Genomic DNA, 25006 nt, shown 5'->3' with positions numbered 1-25006 from the left:
AGCCGCCGGCTCCGGGGACGTCCTTCCGAGGGGGAGGTGGGCTCGCTCTGCCCGTTCCCCCCGTGCGCGGCGGGGGGAGGCGGGCCTGGGGGGCTCGGCGGGGCCTCGGCACCCGGCACGGCCCGCGGCGCCCGGCACCGGGCGGCCCGCGGGGCGCTGGTGGCGGGGTCGGGGTCGCCGGGCGCGGCGTTGGGGTTGTCGCGGGGAGCGGCTCCGAGGGGAGCTGGGGCCGCATCCCGCCTGGAGCCGGGTGCGTGCAGGTTGTTGTTGTTCTTCTCGGCTGGGATTAAATAAATGCTGGGGGGGGGAGGCAGGCCGTGCTCGCCAGCTGTGCCCCTGCCTGCAGTTACTCGCCTAAACCGGAGGTTCTGCTTTCTGTGCGAGGTGGTGTGCCTGAAATGATGCACAGCGATCCCTTCACCTCTGTTAGGGCTCTTTTGTTGGCTTATCTTGTGTGCGAATACATAAGCGGCTCTCGGGCTTTTGCAGTAGGTTGCAGTTTGCCAGTTGGCTGAATGTGTCACATTACCTGAGGCCTTCTGGCTTTTAAGGTTGTTTCTGGGTCCGTCAAAGGAGGACGAGCTGGTTACATGCAGAGAAACAATATAATCAGATCTAGGCTTAGGTTCTAGGGAGAGACTGGGGCGCTAAGGCGATAGTGGCATCTGCGTAAGAATCTATTAATTGTTTTTGTTTTTGGTCCCATCCGCATGTTACTTTGTTTCCTGAATGATGGCCTGGGTTTAAGAGTTGTTGCGTTTGTTTGAAAATAGGGGATACGTGTTCTGTTTTTGTTTGACTCGTGCTCCCAGTTTGAGTAGGTGCTTATGCATCGTCTGACCCCTCATGGTTATGACATAATTATTTCCGTGACAAGAAAAGCAACTCGTCCATGGAAATATGGCTTAATTACAGCATCTGGCAGAAGAAGCTATATTAGGAGTGAGAGGTCTGTTTTTCAAACGTTGGTAGTGTAGTGAGCTTTTTTATCTTTTTCTATTTCGCTTCTGTGATAATTGCTTCCTAATTTATTTATTTATTTTTTAGGATGAAATTAGAGTTTCCTATCAGATTTGTGTGGGAATATATTCCCAGAAGATATGTAGGGAGAGATAGGAAGGTTCTTCTGTTCTCTCTTCTTGCATAGGAGACAGCTGAGGCTTTTGTCTTGTACCTGGCGAGCACAGGAAGAAAAACAGCCGGATGCCACAGGGCACCTGCACAATGCAGGGCATTTACTTGGCCCTTGCTCTGGAGGGAAGTGCTGCTATGGGGAGAATGGGGAGAAGGATTTCCCTGTGTTCTGTCTGAAAGCAAGGTGTCCCAAGGGAGCTCTTCTTATGTTTCTGGTGGATCTGCTTGTCACAGTAACAATTTTAATTGTGTTCACATTGATGCTATAAGGCTGTTCAAAATTTTTCCCACCTGAGAGTATATCTAGTTGTAATGCTTGCTCCTAGATTTCACAAAGTGTTTCTTCTTAACGAGCTTTATTTCGCTATTGTTTCCACCTTAATAATGTGTTACTGATACTGACTTGTTTCAAAGGCTTGTAGAAAGGAAGGTCCTGCATTTTGCTTGTCAGGTTGATTACAGAATGGAAACCATCCAGGGGAATCAATGCTTCTGGTGCTTTTGGCACATTATCAAACAACATACAATATAATCATAAGTTGTTTAATTGTATGTAAGTGATAGATCAATAATTCTTTTAGCTTTGAAGTACTAAAAACCTATTAACTAAATTTAGTAACAAAGCTTATGGAATTCAATTTTACTTTTGAGCAATGATGCATACATAAATGTATACGTAGCTGTATGGATTGGATCTCAGTTCTGATATTTTAGTAAATCTTTGGAAAAAACAATGTGCCAGATGTTACTAGATTACTTACATAATTTTTATTTCTGTTGTGTAAAGGCAACACTGCTGGCAAGATGTAACTTTTGGATTTCAGTTTCTGGTGTCTGCAAAACTTGACGGGATTCTGGAATTGATTTTGTGTTAGAAACAGTTACTACTCAGTCTGTGTGCTCACTATATGAATGTATACTTAACAGCTTTTCTCAAGTCATGGTTTTCAGCATATTTCTTTCAGGAGTGAAAGCACAAGTTACCAGGAAAGCAGTCATAGGGATACAGGTAGCGAAACCATTTGCATTAGTGAATTAGTTTGTGAACCAGTTTGCAACTGGTGTGAAGCAGTTCAAAGGATGTCCTGAAAGATTAGAAGTTGGGTGAAAGGATCAGTGTCATTAAATGCAAGAACGAGATAAACTTCTATGCTGAAAATACGTAAGGCTGTATTTTTATTTAGCAGAAGTGGCAGGGACAAATGGAACGAACAAGATGGGTAGACTGGATTTAAACATGTAGCTACAGTCTGAACCAGCTTTGTGATCAGTTCAGGCCTTCAGAAGCTACTCGAGCCTCTGAAAGGCTTTACACATATGTGGTGCTGTACTGTTTTGTTTTTTTTCCAACCTCCTACCCAGTGTTGGTACAAATGTGTTTGTTTTTAAAAGTAAGAGCTGAATTGGTTCAATTTCCTGATCTGGTTACAGAATGTACCTTACAGCACAGAGCAATGTTTGAGGCAGGTGGCACCCCTATTTTGGCTTCAGTGCTTTAGTTGATTGTGGAGCTCTAGTGTTTTTCAGAAGTTAAAATAATTATTACAGTAAAATTGAAGTCAGAATCAAAGCATATTGAGGCTTTCAAAGTTCTTATATGAAATATAAAAGGAAGGAGAGAGAGTCCAGATCGACTGCACAGCTAGTGGGACTGAGAGGAGGGCTTTCTGGAGTTAGGGATTGCTGGCAGTGATAGGTTCAGAAAGAAGTATTTGGCATCTGCTGTTGTTGGCAAGCCTCTTTCTTACCTTTGCAGTGAGCCATGTCTTGCTGTAGGAAAGACAGTGGGTGTCAATGTGAATAGGAGCTGGCCGGTAACAGGCACATCACGTATGGATTTTCTGTCTTGCATATTCTGCTCATTTAAGGATTTAGTTGTGGGGTATTTATACCTACATACATCGGCACTGTTTTGTATAAAGCAAAGCATTTCCCATTAGTTCAGTTATTCATTGATACTCATCTAATTCAGACACAAGCTTCACTACAATTCTATATGTAAACTTGCTTATCTAAGGAGTCCTTCTTAGAAGTTTCTAATCCTTCATGGTAGTATTAACATAGAGCTTCGTGCTCATCTTCCCTAGGCCCAGTGCTAAAGTACTGCTGTGTCTGTGTTGTGTTTAATGTTATGCGCACTGCCCTGCCTTCCTTCCAGATAGATTTTGGAAGTACTCTGCTTACAAGCTTGAATCCTGCAGCTTCTAGAGACTGGAGGATCTGAGACTGTGCATAGATAGCACTTACATGTTTGTTACTAAGAATACCTGTGGGGTTTATTGCTGGTGGAGCCTGAAGCGCTTTAGTGGCCGGTAATCTTCTGATAGTTTTAGTTCTAAGTAGTTTGGAAAAACACCAGGGATTGATAACAGTTATGTCTACTTTATCCCAAAACAAATATAAACATGTGATTTTTCTTCTTAAATATTGGCACAGAACAGGGGAATGATGTGTGTGAGTTTTCGAGTGCAAAAAGGAGCCTGAAGCTATAACTAGTGTAGAAAGACTTATTCCCCCCTTCCCTTCTCACTAGGGCATTGGCACTGTCTGCAGGAGGAGACATCACCTGTGCTGCAATATGAGCAGAGCGCGTGAGACAGCCTGTCCTTTTGTTTCTGTCCGTGGCTGCAGCCTTTGTTTGTTGAATTTCACTTTATTTGTGTTGGAAGTTCAGCTGGACTGTGTTGGGAGGCTGAGGTTAATCACCCCTGTATGTTGTGAGGCTGGCTGGGAAGATTTCAGCTTGTGGACAATCATAATGGGGCAGATAAAGGCAGCTTTCAGATAAAAATGTCAGGGCTCTCTATCTCAAGGAGGGAATACTTTACAGAATGAAGGTGATAACAGTTATGTTTACAGTACTTTCTCTATATATGTTTAATCTAGTTGTCCCTGAGGAAAAAAAAAACAAGATCACAAGAGACTGTTCATTTTCCCTTTAGGTGCTCTTCTACACTCTTGTAGACATCTTTGGACATTTGAGTCAGTTGGGAGCAAATTTTAGAACACATTTAACATAATGTCAAAAGGTTGCTGAGTTTCTGCATGTTATCTTGGAAAAATGATGTCTCAGTAGAGGAGCAGTCTCAACTGAGGGGAAGGCAGGAGAAAGTTTTGTTTCCTCATAGGGGATAGGTAGGAACCATCAGCATGTGTGCTTCTTGAGCTGCAACACACCTCCACCTGCTAACCAGGCTGCAGCTGAGACTGTGACAGCGAAGCACAGAATGAATGTGTGAGGAACTGAGAGTCTTTAGTTTGACTGCTAACAAAATGGTTCAAACAGAAATGCTTTGCAAAAGAGCATTCTGTCACAACCCAGAGTAGAAAGCTCACAATTCCACTTGGCCTTTGCATAAACCATGCAAAATCTGACCCAAGATGGGTGATTTTTAAAGTAGTTGACTACAGCTGAAAAGCTGAAGAAGAAACAAAAGGGCAGATGGGTAGAAACATCTTCTTGAAACTTGTTTTTTTTATCTTTTTTTTTTTTTTCCCTTTCCTGTTTGGAAGTGTTACCCCGAATTTTTGCAATTCAAATGCAGAATTTTCTATTGCTAATCTGAGAGAACAAGGAAACAGAAGAAATGAAAGTGAAACAATCTTGTTCCTTCATTTTCTCTGCCTAGAATGAATTCTACAGTAGAAAAATCTAAGCTGATTTTCAACATTTTAAAATTCGGTTGTTGTAGGTGTGTGTAGGCTTAACCACTTTCTAGAATTTGAGGTCAGATGATGCATTCCCTTACCTCAAGATGTTGTATTTCAGCCAGATTATTTTTCAATGGAGTGCCAAGCATTGAGGTGGATTTAGAGGAGTAAAATAGGCACTGTCCATTCGGGGGGGAGGAATGGGGAAGGGGGCAGGGAAGGGATACTAAGTCCCTAACAACAGAATGTTAAATAAATGGAATGTGCTGAAATGTTTTCAACAGGTGAATCTACCTCACTTTGCAGATGCAGGTGAAAAACTGTTTTTGTTGCCAGTCTGCCTGGGAGAAAATTCTGTTTTCATTCCAGGTCGGGCAATTGGTATGAGCCTGAGCTTGTGAATAAGAGATGCCTTCCAGGTTTCTGCAGAGATGCCACCTCAGCACTGATTCACTCTGTTCCAGTGTTTTGTTTCCAAACGTGTTATTCTTTTTGGAGGCACTCCTTTCCCTCCCCCCATTTCCCTCTCTGCTGTACGGATGCCCAGTGGCTGGCAGAGGGCATTTTTTTAGGCTGTCGTGTTTTAGTAGTGATCTCTTTTTCCTTTTAAATGATAAAGTTTTGTGAGTTGGTTTACTTGGCAGTTTGTTGAGATGGATAATGTGGTTGATAATACAGGACAGCAGTTCAGGTTAATGTTAATTTGCTACATCATTTCAGTGGGAAAGAACAAAATTTATCCCTAAACATGACACTATTGCTCTGGCACTTAAAAGTCGAAATTTTATGTGAAACATTTCTTTTTACAAAATGTTCAAGCTTCAGGAAATCGCATGAGTGATCTTTATTCTTATTTCTTTGGGATAAAATATCTCTCTGCTTTTTAATCTTAATTATTTTCATTTGCTTACACTTCCTCTTAATATGTAGTGGTATTACAGTTTTCAGTTTCCTAACTGGGTTACAGAGATAGTTTTAAATGAGACAGGAAAAACACCTAAGGAAGCTGCTAATAAAAGGTATGCAATGTTTGTGCATTTGTGTAAAGCTTTCTCTTTGAGTTCTCTTTGAATGTGTGACTGTGTTTTTTATTGAACAGCTGAGATCTAGTTTGAGCTTGTAGTAGGATGTTTGTGGATTTGTTTTAAACTTTCTTGTGAAATGTGACTGTAACAATTTGACACTTAGAAAAAGCAAAGCAGAATGAAGCCTTCCTTTTGCTGCATTTTCACAGTAACCTCAGGCTGGCCTTGGTGCCAAGGGAGGTTGTTCCACCACGCTTCTGGCTATTTGCTGGCAGCCCTCCTGCTGCTCCTGCCTCCTGCCAGCTGCTTTGGCTATCCAGTTCTAGTCTCTGCAGAGGTGCTCAATGGTGGGAGCAGCCCAAGTGGCAGGGACTGGAGGAAGGCATTTGTGCTGTCAGGGCTGGTGCTGACTTCCATTGCTTCACAGGAAGGTGAACACAGGAGTGTGCCCTGGGCATGTTAGAGTCCAGCTTCCATCAGTGGCATGGTGTGGTTGTCCCAAGTTGGAGAAATGAAAGTGGAAGTGAGGACTTATCTTGCTTACGTGTGACCCCACCCAGGGCAAACAAATAAAGTGTAAAGAAGAGTTTAGAATTTTGAGTCGTTCTCTACAATTTGTTTCCTTTAAAAAAATATTTATGTACCTCTGTAGGAGAACACAGTGTTGTTTAGAGATAACAGGGTGCTGTATGGAGCTGTAATACCAGTAGTCTTACTGGCAGCACTTAGAGCAGAGTGTCACACAGCAGAGCCAGTTTTTGCAGCCCAAGTTCTTCTCACTGCAGTCTGGCTGAAGCAGCCCTGATGTATGTGAGTGGTCATTCCTGCTGTGGGGCTGGTAAGAATTGCTGCAGGAAAGATGGACTGCAAGCCAAAGGCAAATGCTGCTTGTTCTTCTGGGACTTTGGTCTTTGACTTCTGATCTAGAAGTATGAGCCAGATATGATGGTGTTTAATAGGAATACATGACTTTTTGAGGTAAGATGCATAGCTATTTGAATATGTTTAGTAACATTATTATTTTTTTCTGAGTTTGTAATTTTTTTAAGGACTCTGACATTAACTTCATAAAAGCTCTTGTTTTTGCTTTTGTTTTTTTAATTTTTTTAAGGTAATATATATTTCAGTGGTGTTAACAGAGGTTTAAGCTCTCCATTTTTAGTATGTGGTTTGTGTCCTGAAGTGTATCCTGGAGTATGTGTCTTCTCAAAGTGACAGATAGTAGGTAGTTATGTACCTGAAAATATACTATCCTTTATGCTGATGATATTCAAAAAGATGTATTTTTTTATCAGGCGTTTTAATATGATCCCTCTGTTCTTTCTTTTTTGCAGTACAGAAGTGCTTTATGCTACCCTAATGGTTTTAATTCATTATTTATTTTTATTTTTATTATTAATTTTTCTTTTCAATGCTATTCCTTTGCTAAAGATAAGGTACTTATTTTAATGGGTTCTCTAAAACCCAGAAATTTCCATATATGATGCTTCTAACTACCAAGTATGTAGGTGGACTGGAAAGAAAGAAACTGTTCCAGAATTCCAAATCTTGCTATAGCTGTACACAATTGATTTTATTCTGTGTCTAACACTTTATTCTCCTAATTTCTTACTGCCAACTCAAGGTTGCTTTAAAAGAAAAAATCCTGGTTCTTGTTATAGATTCTTCTTTTTCATTGTCTACATTGCAAAGATTAATTCCTTAATACCAGGTTCCATTCTTCATGCTTAGCTTCCTATTGGCACTGTAGTCTTTGAGAAGTCTCAGTAAAGTTCAGATGATATACTACTTAAAGGACAGAGGTTTAGATAAGTAAGGGTAGTCTCCAGCTAAATAAAACATTTACTATTTCTGTTTTTCACTGATGAAAATAATTAATTGATGGTAATTACTGTATGTGAATTGTATGTGTGAAATGCTGTGCTTATGTGTCTATGGATATAGATGATAGGTGAGATTTGTTCCTAATGGTTTGAGTTATAGCCCTAATTTTTTTTTTTTTTTCAGTAGCTAACTCAATCAGTATGTTCTATTGCTGATATTTTTTAGATTTCTTCAGTTTTCTTTTTCAGTGTAGTTGCAGACATCCTGGCTTGTAGATTTTTTTTTTTCCATAAAGCCAAAAATAGGGAGGACAGAAAAAAGCAAGCTGTTGGCAGATTTATTACTATTTTTTTTTTTTACCACATTCTGCCATTTTTTGTCACTTCATATCCCTTCCTCTTTAAAACAGAAGTTAAGATTAACGACGTTCTCATGATTTTTATTGGTCATATAGAATATGTTATGAAAATTCACTTATGCCTCTGGGGAGTGGGAAACGTGCTTTCATTAATCATTAGTAGTTTGACTTTTCTTTATAGAGCTTTATTTTAATATATTGCCTCTGCAGAGCGCTGATGTTTTCCCCTCAGTTCTCAAATGTCTATCATTATTTTTTTCAGCAGACAATCAGCCACGATCCTTGCACAGGGGATTTAAAATCAACTTCAAATTATTGGAGAATTGCACTTCAAGAGGACTCAAGATAGGAGAAGCAGGTCTTCACTATAATGGAAGAGGCCAAGAGCTCAAAGAATGGAAATCATGACCCAAGGAAGTCTGTCCGTCTCGTCAGTGAGGAAGGCAAAGCAGTTAAAGTTACAAATAATCAAAATTATAAGCATAATAGAAATGACAAATCTGTGAAAGATGTTGGGAGAAGTTCTCCAGGTGGGAATAGCAGCAAAAAAAGTAAACAAAATGATGTTTTTTCTGAAAAACAAGGAGAAAATAAATCATGCAAAGTAAATAGTTGTATTCCTGGGACTAAAGACACTGGGTCAAATGTTCAGGAGCGAAATCATGGAAAAGTAAAAAAAAATTCTAATTTATCATCAGCAGCGGAAAACCTGAAACAGACAAAAGGTCAACAAATGGGAGAAAACTTTTTAGGCTCCCATGTTTCAGGGAATGGGGTCGATATGGAAACTTTAACAGCTACTCAGAAAGGGAAACTGGTTCTGGAAAATCCACTTGAAGTTCATGCATTGAAGACTAATGTTGATCAGACTGGTGATCCTGGTAGGACTGCTTCAGATCAAAGAAAACTGGAACATAAGACTGATGACTTCAGTGAGTATTACTCAACATTGCACACTTCATTTTTTCTTTTTTTCTGATGAAATGGTTAACAATGGGCTTTGAAATGTTTTTGTTGTGTATTTTTTCACATATAATAAGTTGCTGCTTGCATTTACAGGTAATTACGTTAATATAAGCATATTACTTAGAGAATAAGAGATTATGATAATGACTTTTTTTTATGCCTTAAATCTAAACATCTTTGCAAGAGACTTGAAGTGCGTGGGTTTCAGGCAATTTTGTGAATATAGTGTCTTGGGCTGGAGGAGAACCCTTCATAATATCATTGCCATTTATGGAAATGCCAGGTGTTACTGCGTTTCAGAAAGATCAGGAGAAAAAAAAATCTGTAAGAAAACTTTTTTTATAGAGATGAGGAAAGTATTTACCTTTTTTTGTGTGTATTATGCTCTGTTTCTTCTAAAAATGTTTAAAAGATGATTTGGCAGATGGCTTTTCGGTTTAGGGAGCTGTGGAATACTTTCCATCCATCAGAAGTTACCTTTAGGAGTGTTTAATTTTTGTGTCTTTTTCAGTTTCAGAATTAAACATATGGGTCAGGATTTATTGCATTTCAAGATAGCTCCTTATCATAGACTTTGTCATGCTTTTTCACAACACAGTATTCTCTAATAAAATGTTGCTTGAAGGCTGTAATGTCAGAGTGCAGAGCTTCCATTTGAAATATTTCCTACCACTGCAGCAGAAATATGGAAATAAAAGGGAATTATGAAAAATAAATATTTTTAGGTATCTTTATAAAATTTAACAGGAAAAAAGGTTGAAATAGTAGCATCCCCTTACTGGTAGCTCTTTGTAGACCACCGTCAGTACTGTTCTGAGGGGACCATCTGTCACTGGCAAAACAGGACTTGAAAATTTGCTCAGATTTTGTTTCCAGGCTTCTCTCAGGGAAAAAGGTCACGTTTGGTGATGTAAAAACTACTAATTTAAGATGTAGGTGTTTGTAGAGGTTAATGAACTATGAACAATTCATAGGCATCTGGAGGAACTGGACTGGAACTGAGCTGTGTGTTTGAGTAGCAGCATTCCAGAGCTCTGTTGTTGCTAGCCCTGGTATCATGGCAATGTGTCATAGTCTGTTCAACTACAACTCCCAGCTGTCATCTAACATGGGTAGTTGAAATGTCTGGCAGCTGGCTTTTTGAGGTTGTTTGGGTTAATGTATTTAAAGTTGTTTTAGATTGTTTCCATAGCAAAATACGTTATTTAAAAGAATAATAATTAAGCCTAGTACTTTTATTTCTGTTAAGCAGAGCATCAGGACATGTACTCTGTTCTTTTTTGCCTTGAAGTCCTTAATGGAGTTAGCAATATGAACCTTACTTGTTCTGGTGGTTAGCCTGCAATATAACTCACTTTGTGCCTTGCCTCTCAGTGAGATGCTTTTATCTGCGGTGACCTCTGTACTCTTACTTTTCCTGAGTTATTCTGAAGAAAATAACTGTTTCTTTCTCTAGGTAAAATAAAGAATTCTGAATCAACTAAAGAACATACCTTGGAAACTGATTATTTAGAAAACACTGTTGTTATTGATGAGTCTAATCTGACGGCTGAACAGCAGCTGGGATTGAAACAAGCTGAAGAGCGTCTGGAAAGAGATTATATCTCCCGACTGGAAAAAGTAGGTTGAGTTATTTATCAGATAAAAAAGAAGATGAATATCTTCCTTTGGTCTCATCACCATATTTTGAGTTGAGTAATATCTCTATTCTAGCCTATTGCCTCTGTTCCTTCTTTATAGTGAATCGCTTCAGTCATCTAAGATACTAACCATTAATAGATAAAAATAGATTAAAAGATGCTGTCATTAATTGTGACAAGATAGGAATTGAAAACTTAGTCTTCCTTTTGTGGCACATGTAGCATTCATAGAACAGTTTTTTTTTGTTTTTTTTTTTTTTTTAAATTCTGCACATGTAAAGGTTTACATTTCCATTATGTATTTAAAGTTTTCTAGAAAGTCCTGTACCTGAAAATTGAAGGTGTAGGGTCAGAAAGGATCCTCAGTATATCTTCAGTATGTAAGCCTTCTACCAGACCAAGTCACCTGTATTAAAGATGACTTCTTAAAAATGTTTATTTAAGCTGTTGTAGTAATCTCCAATGAAATAAGTTTTGCAATCATTATATGTATCTCAGAAGTTAATACCTAATATAAGTGTCTCTGGAGCATTTGAATCTCTCGTAAGTTGGCCTAGGAAAATAAACGTAATGGTTTATAACCTTCATCAGCAACTCTCCACACATTTGAAGATCATTACCATTTCTCCCAGCAGACTTGTCTTCTCCAAATATACTTTCTGTTCTTTAGTCGGAAGAGTTTTTTTCAGTTGATGGTGCATTCTTGTTGCTTTTCTATGGGCTTCCACAACCTGACCCATTGAACTGTGGTATCCTAAAGTGAATGCTGTCTTTTAGCTGAAGCCTTATATGTAAAGAAGAAAACTGGCTTAATCTATCCGAAGCAAAGCATTTGTGTTTAGGATGTCTGTTTTTTTTTCCTGTGCGTGGGTTTTATTGTTGGTTGTTGTTATTTGCTTGTTTGTTTGTTATCAGCAATAAGATATTGGCTTGTAGCTTGGTCAGCTATGATCCACATATCCTTTTCTTAAGAAATGTCCAACTGGGTGTCCTCAGCCCTGTATTTCTTTTAGTTGACAGTATCTAAAGAGGAATGATACGGTGCTTTGATAAAATTTGGTTGCAAGTTTCTTGTTCAATTTCTCTGATTTCCTGTGATCAGTGAACTGTCATCTTAACACAAAATGCATAATCACTTCCAGCATTATCTTTCTCATCTGTATTCAGCACACTCTCTTCTGCACTTTGTAAATCTCTAACAAAAATATGAATGATTATCACCCCAGAAGGACCCCCTGTTGAAACCTACTTGGCACATGCTTTTAGACCAGTGATGAGCCAGTATAGGTATGTGTGCACTGAGGACGATTTTCTGAGCAGCTTTACTCTCACCTTACTGTTCTTTATTTAGGTAGTATTCCCTGTCTTCTTTTTAGAAAGATACCATGACAAGTGACAAAAACTTTGTAAAATTCAGTATGCAACATCTGCTGCTTCTTCAAGCTTTATGGTTTTCTTTTAAAAAAACAACCCTATAATTGGTTTAGTATAGTTTGGTTTATAGCAAATCACTTTGTCACCTGTGGCCTATTTCTTTCCTGAGTGGTTATTAATATCTTACTTATTACAGCATTTTTCTGGACAGTAATTCTAACTGGTCTCTAACTGACTCATCCTCTCTAGCCTTTTAAAGATATTCTTGAGTTTTTCTTTCCTAATGATCTGGAATTTTTCCATTGTGTGAGTTCTTTAAAATACAGCTGCCTTTTGAGATGTGTTGCCAAACACAAATTTCACTAGGCTTGGCTTCTCCTGAGGTTTCTAATTCACTCTAATAATAGTCTGAAGCTATTTATTTATTTATTTATCTATTTATAAAACGATTTCCTCTTTCATTGGTGTTAAGCATATCTATGTGATGGAAATAGGCTTTACAATAGAGGCAGAATAAAAGGCATTATGTGATTCAACCTTTCTGGGAACTATTGGCGTAGTACTGCAGATCAGTATTGTAAAGGAGTACCCAATTGTTAATGCTGATAGCCATTTAATTTTAGAAGAGCGTTAGAGTATTACTTCTGATCTGCTTCAGTCATCTGGGATTGAATATGTGAATCTTCTGAACTAGCCAAGTGTAGCTGTAAATTGCGTTCCAAATGGGTGTTTAATTTAATTTTATTTGTAACAATCTCAAAGAAAATAAGGAGGAAGAGAATTAGTAAGAAAAGTGTAATTACCATTGTGTTTTACGTTCATATTTAATCTACATTTGGAGACTATCAGACCTTTCTTCCTCAGTTGTTTTTCTTTTTTTCCAAAAAGCAGAGGTTTCAAATCAGTAAATAAAAAACTTACCCAAATGAATCAGTAACTTAGGTCTTCAATATAAGAAGTGAAATCTTAAGAAGCTGTGATATCTTAAAATGGCGTTCTCTGTTCATTCATTGTTCTGTCATTGGTAGAACAGCTGGTGTTTTCAGAATGTTTTTTGTCTTTAGCAAATATAGATATATTAGAATTAGGATGAAATTTTTAAGTAGTTCTTTTCCTCTTCCAGTTATAACTCATAGCTGTTAGAAGTTTTCCAGTAAGTCTGCAGGCAGACTGAGGCATTTGTTTGGGGCCCTTTCAAGAGGGACTTGAGAAACAGCTTTCCCATTTGAAATGAATGTGTCAAAGTGCCTCCTACATCAATAACAGTGTTTAATTAGAGCAAGAAGAACAACTGCAAGATGAGATAGCTTAAATTGGAATGCTTGAGAACAGCACCCCATCTTTGGAGAGAGGACTTTTTTCCTCCTGTGATTTCCAGAGGCTTGGCAGCTCAGCTGCTTCTTGCAGACTCTTGCCTGTCCATCCAAAATGCTAAGCACCTCAAATTATTCATCAAAATAGAATCTTATTCCTTGTTAGACAGTCCCACCTTATTCAGAATTTAGTCATCAGGAAGTCAGTAACTGGCTATTGTCCTCCTTGTTGGCCAGCTACACCCTTCTAAATAGAACAAAAAAATGCAGTACTTGCACAGTCTGCTGTGAATATGGCAGCCAAACAACACCACTGTTTGTCATTACATATACAATAGATAATGTGTTGAAGACTTCCCATTTTCTCATCAGAGAAGGACAGATAAATGCAGAGATTTAATAAAGCTGTGGTTCTTAAAAGCTTGAGCTGACAAGGGAGTGGCTTACTGGCCTTTAGTTCAGCTTTAAGAGGCAGAGACTTTGGTCTTAATCTTGCTTCACAAAAATGCAATGAGAAGTGTTTTATTCAGCTCATCCCACTTCCTTCCTTTACATTCCCCCCTAGTCATATGGGTAAAAATCCACTTGCAACATGTTTTTTGAAGATTACATAATGTTTACAAAGCACCCTTATGTTGCAAATGTTAAATAATTGTTAAATAGAATTTGTTATTGAAACAGTTGAGTTTTTCAGACACTGTTGGCAGCAACATTTTCTTTTAATCTGTGGCCATTTTTCCCCAGCGCTCCCCAGAATATACCAACTGTCAGTATCTATGCAAGCTCTGCTTAGTTCACATTGAAAATATCCAGGGAGCTCACAAGCATATTAAAGAAAAACGTCATAAGAAAAATATAATGGTAAGTTAACCACATTCTCAAATGCCTTTTTTTTTTTTTCCTGTTTTTTCTTTTTTAAGAGGGTTTGTTTGTTTTTGGTTATGGGGTATGTTTTCTTTAATCACTTTCATTTACATGAAAGTTTGCATCTGCTGAGCAGAGGTCCACAAACATCTTTTGTTCCTTTCCTGTTTGAGAGGACTGCTTGATATCTGTGCTGACAGAGAAGGAAAAAAAATTTTTGGTCGTTGTTTCTAAATTATCATCTCTGAGTAGCAGGCAATTCATCACTCTTGTAATAACAGAAGGCAGGGTAACTTGGGTGAGAAATATAGTTAGTCTTCAGTTTCTTTCAAAACTAGTGTCATTGGTAGCAAGGCCTCCAGGGATGGAGATGGGATTGGTGCTCTTTTGTTGTGGTTTTGTTGTTGTCATTTTTTTTCTTCATTGATATCCCTGCTAGGATGGGGAAACAGAGGAGGTAGGATGTCTAGACTTAAAAAAAAGAAAAAAAAAAAAAAAAGAAAAAAAAAAGTGTTAAAGTAGGGAGGAAATCTGTTCCTGAGATGGCATTCATCATCTCCCTGCGGTTATCTGTGTGTTTAATATGAAAAACACCTGTACATTTCTAAGATTTTCAGTAAAAAAGCCAAATGGTTTCCTTATTAGATACACTAGTGTTAGTTTGTGTTGTTTTGAGAAGCATTACATACATGAAAGCAGTAAAGGGCACACGCATTTTCTTGTGAAGCCATTTTTGTAAATACTTATAAATACAAATACACAAGTATGTAGAGTTCTGTCATTTCAGATGGCTGTTGGAAGAATAATTTAAACTATTTCCCAAAATTGAATCTATTTTCCCTATGTCTATGTATTTCATACCAAACTTATGTTTGTAATGAATGCTCTAATTCTCATAAATATGCAAGTCATCACCTGGAAAACTGAACACCATAAATCCATAACATCCCATAAAGTAACATTTTGGTTTATGTTCAATTTGTTGTAAGGGATTCTGGTTCACTTCAATCAAATTTGCACCATGAGATGGAGAAGAATAAAATGGAACAAACCAGCCTCACCTTTAATATGGAAACACTCCTGTACCAGGGTTTGCATGTGGGCATGGAGATAAGAATTCAGAAATGTGGTTTCTTTACCACTGAATGGAAACAATAGAAGACAGGGCGTGGTTTCAGTTTGTAATATTTGTCTTCAGAAAGTTTTATGTAGGACACCTTGTGACAGTGGTGTGTAACTGTGCAGATGTTACTTCATGGAGTACCTGTTTGCAGCTCTAATTACTGATGTATGGCTAGGAATGAACTTTGCAGCAGCTGTGGGTCCTCACTCAAAAAAAAAACCTCTTAAAAAAAATGCACACAAAAAGCAGCCCTTCAAAATATGTTGTATTTGCTCAAGTGAGAAAAGAGCAGTTGATAGTTGAAGACTAGTACTAATGAAACATTATTTTCATACCATACTGATGTGTGTAACTATTTTCAGGTTATTATTTATTTCTGTTATCAGTCACATTTCGTTCAGTAGATGTATTTGTGAAACTAATTATTGTTTCATTTAGCCCCAAGTGACTTGATGCATGTGACGTAGTTATTGCTGTTGGATAAGCTGATTACAATATGATGCATTAAAAGTTCTTTCTCCTGCTAGTTGTTTAGGCAGCAGCAAGGGGAGACTGTACTTTTTAAAACTTCCTGGGAGCCAGGAATATCTCTTCTGCTACTGTTGTCCTTCATTCCAGTACAGCCTACTCTGAAAAATCTGTGTGATTCTTGTGTGAAAAAGTAGCTTTTTCCACTCAGATACTTCTATTATGTAGGAACAGATAGAGCTTTTGATTTCTTTGGATGATTTCTGTTTCACAGCTGTCAGAAAACATGGTTCAAGAATACAACGCACCAGATTTCTTCCCCAGTTGCCAGCTGTGAAATAACATGTTCTCTTTTAAACACAGCATCTACTATCATTTCTGTAGGGCAGAGTTACCACCTTTGGAAATGTTTGGTCAGGACACTTGTAAATAGAGCATAATTAGCAAACAGTTCATTTTTTACATATTGTGCAATACTGTGAGATACATACATTAATAAATATCATGCAATACTACAAGATATCCTTTTCTCTTGAAATACAAGTTTTTACTTTTATCATCCAACAATTATTCAGGAAAAACAAGAGGAAAATGAGCTGCGTGCCCTCCCACCCCCTTCTTCTGCACAGTTGGCTGCCCTGAGTTTTACACTCATTGAGGCAGCAAATGAACAAGGCATATCTGATGATGACTTCAGAATTCGTCAAGAAATTGTAAACGAGATGGAGAATATTATTCAACAGCCCTTACCAGGTATCCAAAGCATCCTCCATTTTCTCTACTTGAAAACTGTTCTTTTTATTAATGGAGAATTAATACATTTGAGGTTAAAGTATCTTTGTATTATAAAATATTAATGTATACAGGCATTTTAATACTGGCAGTTGATTTAAAAGCAGCTAAGAAATCTACAAAAAGAGAGAAATATGATTGTCCTTACCTTTACTTCTTTTTGTATGTTTTTATTGAAGCTGTTGGTCCTCTTTAAAGTGGTGATTTCTAATAAAGACTGGAAGCAACTAGAGCACCAAATATTTCCTACCTAGTTATGATTAAAGCTGCAGCCACTGAGGATCTTCTTCAGGCTCCAGTCCTACAAAGCCTTCCACCTGTACCTTGCCTAACAGTACTGAGTGTCTGTGGCTTTTACAGTAAAGAGATTTATTTTTCAAGTGTACTTAGCTATGCTTGCGTAAGTGTCACGGGGGTTGGGTAGGAAGGAGAATATGAGAAGGTACTTGAAGTAGAAGAAAAAAAATCCTACCAGTACTTCAAATGTTTTTGATGTCTTTAGGGGCAAGTAAAAGTTGCACGACTCAATTTTCTTTAAAGCATAGATTAGGAAAAAGAGTGTTAGACCCCAGTGGTTTCTGTAGCCATGAGACATTGTCAGTTCTTGATTGTGATCTGAAATATCTATGGATATTAATCAGCAAATATTTGTTAAAACGAGTTATTTAGATCAAGAAGTGTTACTGTTTAGCAAGTATTTCTTCTCATGTGTATTTATAACTAGTGGGTATTAAATGAAGGAGTTACCTTAAGTAGGTAAAAATATTGCACTCACATAACAATGTATAAATATCATACCTCACCTTTATGAGTGCTTTATGTTGATAAAAAATGTGAAACATGGTCTGGGCAGGCATAATGCTTGGTCACATGTATTGGTGGATCATTGAAGCTCAGTGGTTTTATAAAGTTCCTAGAAATGATCTAAGTAATTTCATAAAATCATAGAATCACCAAGTTTGGAAAAGGCCTCTAAGATCATCTAGTCCAACCGTCCGCCTACCACCGATATTTCCCCACTAAACCATGTCCCTCTGTACAACATGTAAACGCTTCTTGATCACCTCCAGGGACGGAGGCTCAACCACCTCCCTGCCCATTCCAGCACCTGAGCACTCTTTCAAAGAAATGTTTTCTAATATCCAACCTGAACTTCCCCTGGAGCGACTGGAAGCCATTCCGTCTTGTTCTATTGCTGGTTACTCAGGAGAAGAGGCTGACCAACATCTCCTTTCTAGTGATAGAGAGCTAGAGGGTCTCCCTGGGCCTTCTCTTCTCTGGATAATCCCAGTTGTTTTTTTTCTTTCTCAGATGTGCAGCATGTTACTTTACTAGAACATGTGAAACATTCAAGTCTAACAAAATATTAAAGTCATTAGCAGAAAAAAGTTTTCAAATATCTTATCTCATCTATGTTAAAACTGGGTTGATCTTCTGGCTGTTTTAGAAATACCTTTTTTTTTTTTTTTCCCTTTGCTCTACAAAGATGCTGTATTGAGAAGGATATTCCTTTGTTCATTTGTTTGTTATGGGATGATCAGTCTTATGTTTAGGAGCTGCATTTAATATCTGCTTAAATGTAAGATGCTGTATAGAAGTTAGGCTTGCAGTGTGTAACTGTGCTGTTTAGTTTGTGATATTGCCACGTATGGCTCCCAGTGCAATCTTGACACACTGTTGAGTTTTCCACTGATAGTATTTTGACAAAAGAGAAAGTGAAGGAAGTGGTCAGTGTTCTTGTAAATATTCATTAAAGTTACTGTACTGGTGTCATTCAGCTGCCTGAAATGATTAGAGTGATGAGCTGATGTGAAGCTGTTTGTCTGTAGCAGTAAGTGACAAGGTGTTATTCTCCATTTCAAAGCCTATTATGTTTTAGTGAGTCTATTTTCAAAAGTTGTAAATTAGGAGGAAATTCACTTTATGCATAGTGTAGTAAACATTGGATGTCCATGGTTTGAAACTGTGCATGAGTAAGATTGATTTTCTCATAAAAATAACTTTGTGATAGTTCTATTTGAAAGTATTTGATCAGAATGCAAACAGAACACAAAAAATGCAGTAAAAATCCTCTTCACAGTAAGACTGTTTAAACACTGGCAAGGTTGTAAAGTCTCAGTTCTTGGAGATATTCAGGACCCAGCAGGACACAGTCCTGGGTGTTCTGTGCCAGGTGACCCTATGTGATTGGGGTTGAACTAAAGAGTCTCCAGAGATTCCTTCCAACCTCAGCCATTCTGTGACTCTGTAACGAAGATCCCTCCTTACTGCCCCAAATGATCAATAATTTGGAAAGAGTTGAGGATAGTCTCAATTTGCAGCTAACATACATACATCAGGGCCTTATTATATGTTGCAGGAAAGGTTTACTTACATAAATTGCTTCATGGTGTGGTAGAAATTACTGCTCATGGAGCAGAATGACGTTTCACATGATATCATTACTAAATGGTTACTTTCTAATTAACTTAGACTAGATGTGTTGTACGTCCTTGCAGGTAAGGAACTGTTTTAACTGCAAAAGCCCTATTAAATAGGTACTATACTTTGTGACTTTAATTATATTGAACTTGTTTTATATGCATGGTTATTAATGAATTGTGCATAGGAACTTGCAGGTGTCACCTACTGAGATTGTAGTATGTATTAAAAAAAAATTGACAAAAATGTGTGTGACAGTTAAATACTGCATAGTTGGGTAACTGCTCCTGTAAGATAAAGTTATTAACAGCAAAAACTGTTAATTAAAATCCTGCAATGGGATGGCAATGCTTATTGTTACTTAATAGTTTTATTAAAAACAAACAGAACTAATATTCCAAAGTAGCTTGAAAAACTTTGGATTCTTAGTGATGGTACAGTTTGAATCACTAGTTTTGCTGTGATGGTGTGTTGTAGAAATGACTAAATGTCACAGGTGTGAAAAAGTGGTACCATATTTAGTAATCTGGGAGTACCACTTGGGAGCTAGAGTATCTAAAGTAAAGTAAGGCACTTGTCACCATTAAAGAATATTTTCTTCTTAGCTGATAATTATAAATAATTATGTTTCTCTCTCTTCCAGACTGTTCACTGAGGATGTATGGCTCCTGCTTAACTCGATTTGCTTTTAAAACCAGTGATATTAATATTGATATAAAATTCCCACCTAAGGTGAGTAGACACTGTCTTGATTTATCTTAGAGTGTTTGTGTGAAGTATATAATCTTTGATCTGGTGTCACATGTGCTATGAAACAAATGGATAAAATTTTTATTATTTAGTACATAACTTAAATTCTGTTTTTTGCGCAATCTTATGCTACCTTTTTTAAATTTATTGAGGGAGCACTGAAGCAATATGAAAATAGCTGGCTCCAGGTGAGCGGGCTTTTATGTGCTCAGGATTCTGACAGCAGAATCTCACAGATCTTCATCTCCCAGCCCTTTCTGGTTTTGTTTTTGTTTTTAAAAAAGTTTACTTTAAGTAATGACAACTTTCCTTTCGTGTTTAGTCAATTACAAGTAGATCTCATATTCCAAGTTACAATATACTGTGGTATAAAATTACTGTGGAATGGTATATCTTGCCTTTAAATGTTGAAATTGTTGCTTCATGTTTAGTACATGATTTTAGCAACATGTCCTTGCTAGAGACAGAGCTGCTGATCTTGCTCTTTCTTGGCCTGTGCTGCTGTGGAATTCAAGATACCTGTTTTGGGTGCATGTTTACATGTTATATTTTTAAGTGATACTGCAGCTAAGTGGAAAAATGAGGTCTTTTTCTAACAAGTGCACTTGGAATGTATCATATCATTTCGCAGAAGCTCAAAAATGGTGCTAATTTTTAGGTTTTTTTAATAATTTGCAGTCACTTGAGTAATTACAGCTGATTTCTGGGGAGGAAACATTTTAAAAAGTTAATCTTTAAAAACCCTTGAGAAAGAAAGTTTTTGTTGTGCATTTCTGTTGGCATCTTTTGACACTGGAATTGCTGAATATGCAGTGTATAAAACATTGTCACTGATTGCACACCTTAAGTAATTTGAAATGAGACGTGAAATAAAATCATTTCATCTGAATAATGTAAACTGTTCAAATTTTGTCATTTTAGATGAGTCAACCAGATGTTCTGATACAGGTGCTTGAAATCTTGAAGAACAGTGGTGAGTCTTAGTTGCTTCTCATTTCTATTTAATTAAACATCAAATTACTGTTCACTTGTTTTTATATGGAATTCTTCAGTAAACTTAAATAACTATTTAAATAACAATTTTAAATAACAATTTTCAGCCAAGTTATCTGAGTTGTTTTTGGAGTACTGGTGATTGTACAGAGGTAGAATGGCTGCTCAGGTGGGCCAGCCTTTTCAGATTGTCAGATTTAATTCTTTTTGACCTGATAGCTCAGACTATTTCACTTTGTAGGAAAAATTCCAAGCAGTAAACTTAGCAAACACTTTCCACTTCCATATGAACGTCAATGGGAACTATTGCAAAACTGCTGAAACTTGTAACCTCCTTGTTCTCTCGGGAACTCATCTAACCCCATAAAATACATGCGTTTGTACCAGATGAGAGAAGTAGCATTGTATTTTTGGTCCTTCGGATGGTTTTTGATCGACCAGCTCCAGAAGCAGTTTGCAAACCAGCCCACTTTGTTCAAAGTTCTACTTTGTGTCATTCCAATCTTATAAAGATGAAAAATGTTCTAAAAGAAATGCCAGCTGAGTTTCCCAGTGGGAACTTTTCTTCTTTTTTTTCCTACTGACTGTGTTATACTTGCTGTGAGAAGCGAAAGTAACCAGAATATGCAACTTAGTGATTAGAAACGCAGCACTTAGTGTTTTTCTGTAAATGCCTGGCATAGAAGACACAGATGGGAAGATTGTGGAAGGCTTTTTACATGTGACATTTTTTCTCCTTGCATAGCTGTCTACTCTGACGTGGAGTCAGATTTCCATGCCAAAGTTCCTGTTGTCTTTTGCAAAGATATTAAAAGGTATGTGTTATTGAAAAAGATTTTTAAGGAGATACTCATTTCTATTATGCTTGTTTATAGCAGCTTCTGGCATGTGTTCTTGACAAGAAGTATTAGCTAACATTCATGTCAAAGGGGAAATCCTCATACTGAAAATGAAGTATAGAAAGAAATCTTAGTTTTGTTCTGGTGCTTGGACTAGAGGAGATGCACACAGCTTATAAGCTGTAGGACTCTGAAAATAGCAGTTTTGCTTGCAGTTATGTAAAGGAAATACAGAGTGGTTCTCAGTCGATACTCAAAATTTCTGCCAGTAGTTTAATCCAGGAGCTTAAGAACATTTTGTAAGATTCACATTGCCAGTAAGGAAACATCAACTGGCAGTTTCAGTAAATTCCTAATAAGTAGCAACCTCCAAAATGAAATGTCTTTGCTGTATGATGGCCATGTGGTTTTGACTGACTAGAAGTATGTAACTGAAACTCTGAGGAAGCAAATATAGAAAGGATGGGCATATGTTTTTCTCATGCCTTGTTAAGTACTAAAAGAATAGAAGTAACTATTTTGAGAAGCAAAAACAAAAAGTGTTCAGACAAGCTGTTTTGTGGGCTTACCAACTCTTATATGAAATAGACCTGCTTTTATTTATTTAGTGTGTGAAAGATATACATGGTGCTTGTGAGTTATGTAAGACTGCACAATTAAGAAAAGGGAGAACTTAGAGCAAATTCTTTTGCATTTTTAGCTGTGCTGTAATGACAGTTTGCATATTTAGCTGTAGTGAATTTCAGTAAGTTACAGATTCAAGTGATGAATTAATAGTAAAGAAAACTGCATTATATTCTGTTGCTTTTGTTAAAAAGTTTCTCTCATAGGGAGGATGCATGTTTTTAGTACTGTGGAAATGATTTCACTGTCTCACACCTCTAATCATTGTTTGTGTACTTGAGGTAAAGATAATTTTTTTTTCCTATCTTACATTTGTAATTACAGTGGTTTGACATGTAAAGTTAGTGCTAGAAATGATGTGGCTTGCCTTACAACTGATCTGCTGGCTGCACTTGGTAAACTGGAGCCTGTCCTCATTCCTTTGGTTTTGGCTTTCCGCTACTGGGCTAAAGTAAGTGTATAAATACTCAGGATATTGAAATATGTTTATTTCCTTTTCGTAAGTACTGTGTACAGTGTAATATGTGTTATACCATAAGAAAAAAACTTGATGCTACTATTTCATCTAGAATGAGACTGAAGATTTCGGTGTGGTAACTATATATGTTTTTGAAGCTTCCACTGTTCTGTTGGCAAGCTATTATATTAGTTTCTTAAGTTAATTGTTCCTTGAAAACCAGCTCAACTGAGTAAACAGGTCTTACAAACTCCCTGCTATTGAGATAGCATTGGAGAAATTTGCATTTGTTCTAAACAGAATTTGTTGCCATATCCTGCTGTTATTCTTGTAAAGTATCAATGGCGATCACAGGAATCAAGTTAAAATGTTCACAGCCAGCACTTAAGTGTCATGTAATTGAACACTGAAATTGCTGTCAGACCATGTTTAGGATGTCTTGGCCTCATCAGAAAGTTAGGTTTTGATGTTTTTTTTTTTATAATTTAGCAGTGCTTTTATAAAAATACCTGTTTTGTGACACGTAGAGAAACAGGAATAGAAACTACAGAGAACTGTTTGAAGTCTGACACGTTACATCTCTCAATCTCTGACACGTTACATCAATCAATATTAGATTACAACCAGATGAATGGGATCTCCATACATGAGATGTTGCATAAAACAAATACCTGACATATTTAGAACATAAATATGTCCCACAATCACAACGTGGAGATAGTGAAAAGAATAAGAGAAAATAAAGTAGTATAACTGTGACACTGTGTGAATTATTATAACTGCATTTTCCCTGCACATGGCATGACTGATGTGTGCTTACAAATGTGCCTATGCTACAAGAAGATAAGTATGTTGTATAATGATCTGAGTTACACATGAGCAGTAGATAACTGAGAATTGCTTGTTTTACTTTGTCATTTCCTGTCTGCATTTATAAAGCAAAATCATTATATTGTTTACTGCAGTTTTTGAGATAAACAGTTTTGTGTTTGATTTTGTCACATTACTTCTTAAATATTAATCCCTTTATGATATATTTTAAATTAAAATGCTGATATTGTATCAGAAAATTAATGATGTGTTCTGTTATAGCTCTGCCACATTGACTGTCAGGCTGAAGGTGGAATTCCCTCGTACTCCTTTGCCTTAATGGTGATATTTTTTCTTCAGCAAAGAAAACCACCTATTTTACCATCATATTTGGGCAATTGGGTAAGTGTTTTGATAATACAGTACCCCTACTATTAAGTTATTATAAGGTTATTTCAGTATTCTAACAGGTCATAATATGCACAGAATTTGTTTGCCTTATAAATCTGTAAATAGAACATGTGGGTATCTAATCCTCGTGCAGCTGACAACAGCTGCTGTAGCCTCTGCAATTATACCATGCTGTATTTTAGAGAAAGGAGAAATCCTTTCTTCTTTAATTTAGGTATCTGTCATCAGTTATTCTTGAGAGGGATAAATATGACAATTGTCCTTGTTACTTTCAGTGAAGTCTTTGTACGTATTACATGCAGTCTTTGTTCAGAGCTACTCTAATTGTTATTAGATTGAAGGCTTTGATTCAAAGAAGCCAGATGACCACCAGCTGAAAGGTATAGAAGAAGATGAGTTTGTACGGTGGGAGTACAAACCGTCAACAAATGGTTCAGCAAAAAACTCAGTTGGAGCAGAAGGTAAAAGTAAAGTTGAACAGCAAAAAGGTGGTGGTAAGAAGGTAACAAGCTCAGAAGTGGACAACCAAAGTAATGCAAAGGAGAAGCACGGCAATGTAAGTCAGCAGTTTTATTTCACTGAAATTCACATTCTGTGTCTTAGCCCTGTTGTGGCTCTTAATGTTTAAATGTTGGATGCAACCAAGAAAAAAACTGGAATTTGCATATCTTATAGCATCTGAGCACTCTTATCTATTTCAGTCTCTCTTAGCATTCAAAACCCCTCACCAAGTTTCACTGGGGCAACTGTGGTTAGAACTGTTGAAGTTTTACACACTGGAATTTGCTTTGGAGGAGTATGTCATCAGCATACGGGTACAAGAACTCTTAACCAGAGAGAACAAGAACTGGCCTAAAAGGCGAATAGCCATTGAAGGTAGGATGATACCTTTTTCTCATTCTGTAGTCTGTGCATTATCATCTTTTATTTATCCAATACAAGTCTGTCACAACATGTCTAGACAACAAACTAAATAATATTAGAAGGAATAGTAATTGAATGGGAAAGTAAATTGCTTTTGGGGTGTATTTGTCTGTGGTTTAAACTGTTTGAAGACCAGTTTTCTGTATAGCACTACGTTTTCTGGTCTTTGAAAAACAAAGTGAGAAACAGATCTCACTGCTTCTTACCATTTTGTTATCTTCATTTCTTTCATTTATTTCTGTAAA

General features: G+C 37.2%; 1 protein-coding gene across 8 annotated transcripts in view; it reads left to right on the top strand.

Moving 5' to 3' along the window:
- Positions 1-25006, top strand: part of TUT4 (terminal uridylyl transferase 4) — a 43544-nt gene that overhangs the window by 172 nt on the left and 18366 nt on the right. For 3 of the 8 annotated variants that reach the window (XR_014885157.1, XM_085231368.1, XM_085231364.1), the window contains exons 2-12: positions 8255-8924; positions 10415-10578; positions 14030-14146; positions 16316-16493; positions 19597-19685; positions 20625-20676; positions 21442-21511; positions 22484-22610; positions 23709-23828; positions 24172-24393; positions 24539-24713. Coding sequence is in view for 7 of the 8 variants with exons in the window: in XM_085231368.1 (XP_085087494.1) it covers positions 8363-8924; positions 10415-10578; positions 14030-14146; positions 16316-16493; positions 19597-19685; positions 20625-20676; positions 21442-21511; positions 22484-22610; positions 23709-23828; positions 24172-24393; positions 24539-24713 (1876 nt within the window). In the remaining variant the exon portion in view is untranslated. Of the gene's footprint in view, positions 1-14; positions 37-6566; positions 6789-8254; positions 8925-10414; positions 10579-14029; positions 14147-16315; positions 16494-19596; positions 19686-20624; positions 20677-21441; positions 21512-22483; positions 22611-23708; positions 23829-24171; positions 24394-24538; positions 24714-25006 lie in introns of those variants that run through there. The other 5 variants (XM_085231366.1, XM_085231367.1, XM_031554911.2 and 2 more) reach the window with 5 other exon arrangements.

The sequence above is a fragment of the Meleagris gallopavo genome, chromosome 10 (assembly GCF_905368555.1).
Source record: "Meleagris gallopavo chromosome 10, MGAL_WU_HG_1.1, whole genome shotgun sequence".
Taxonomy (NCBI): domain Eukaryota; kingdom Metazoa; phylum Chordata; class Aves; order Galliformes; family Phasianidae; genus Meleagris; species Meleagris gallopavo.
This window is presented reverse-complemented; position numbering and strand designations above follow the sequence as displayed.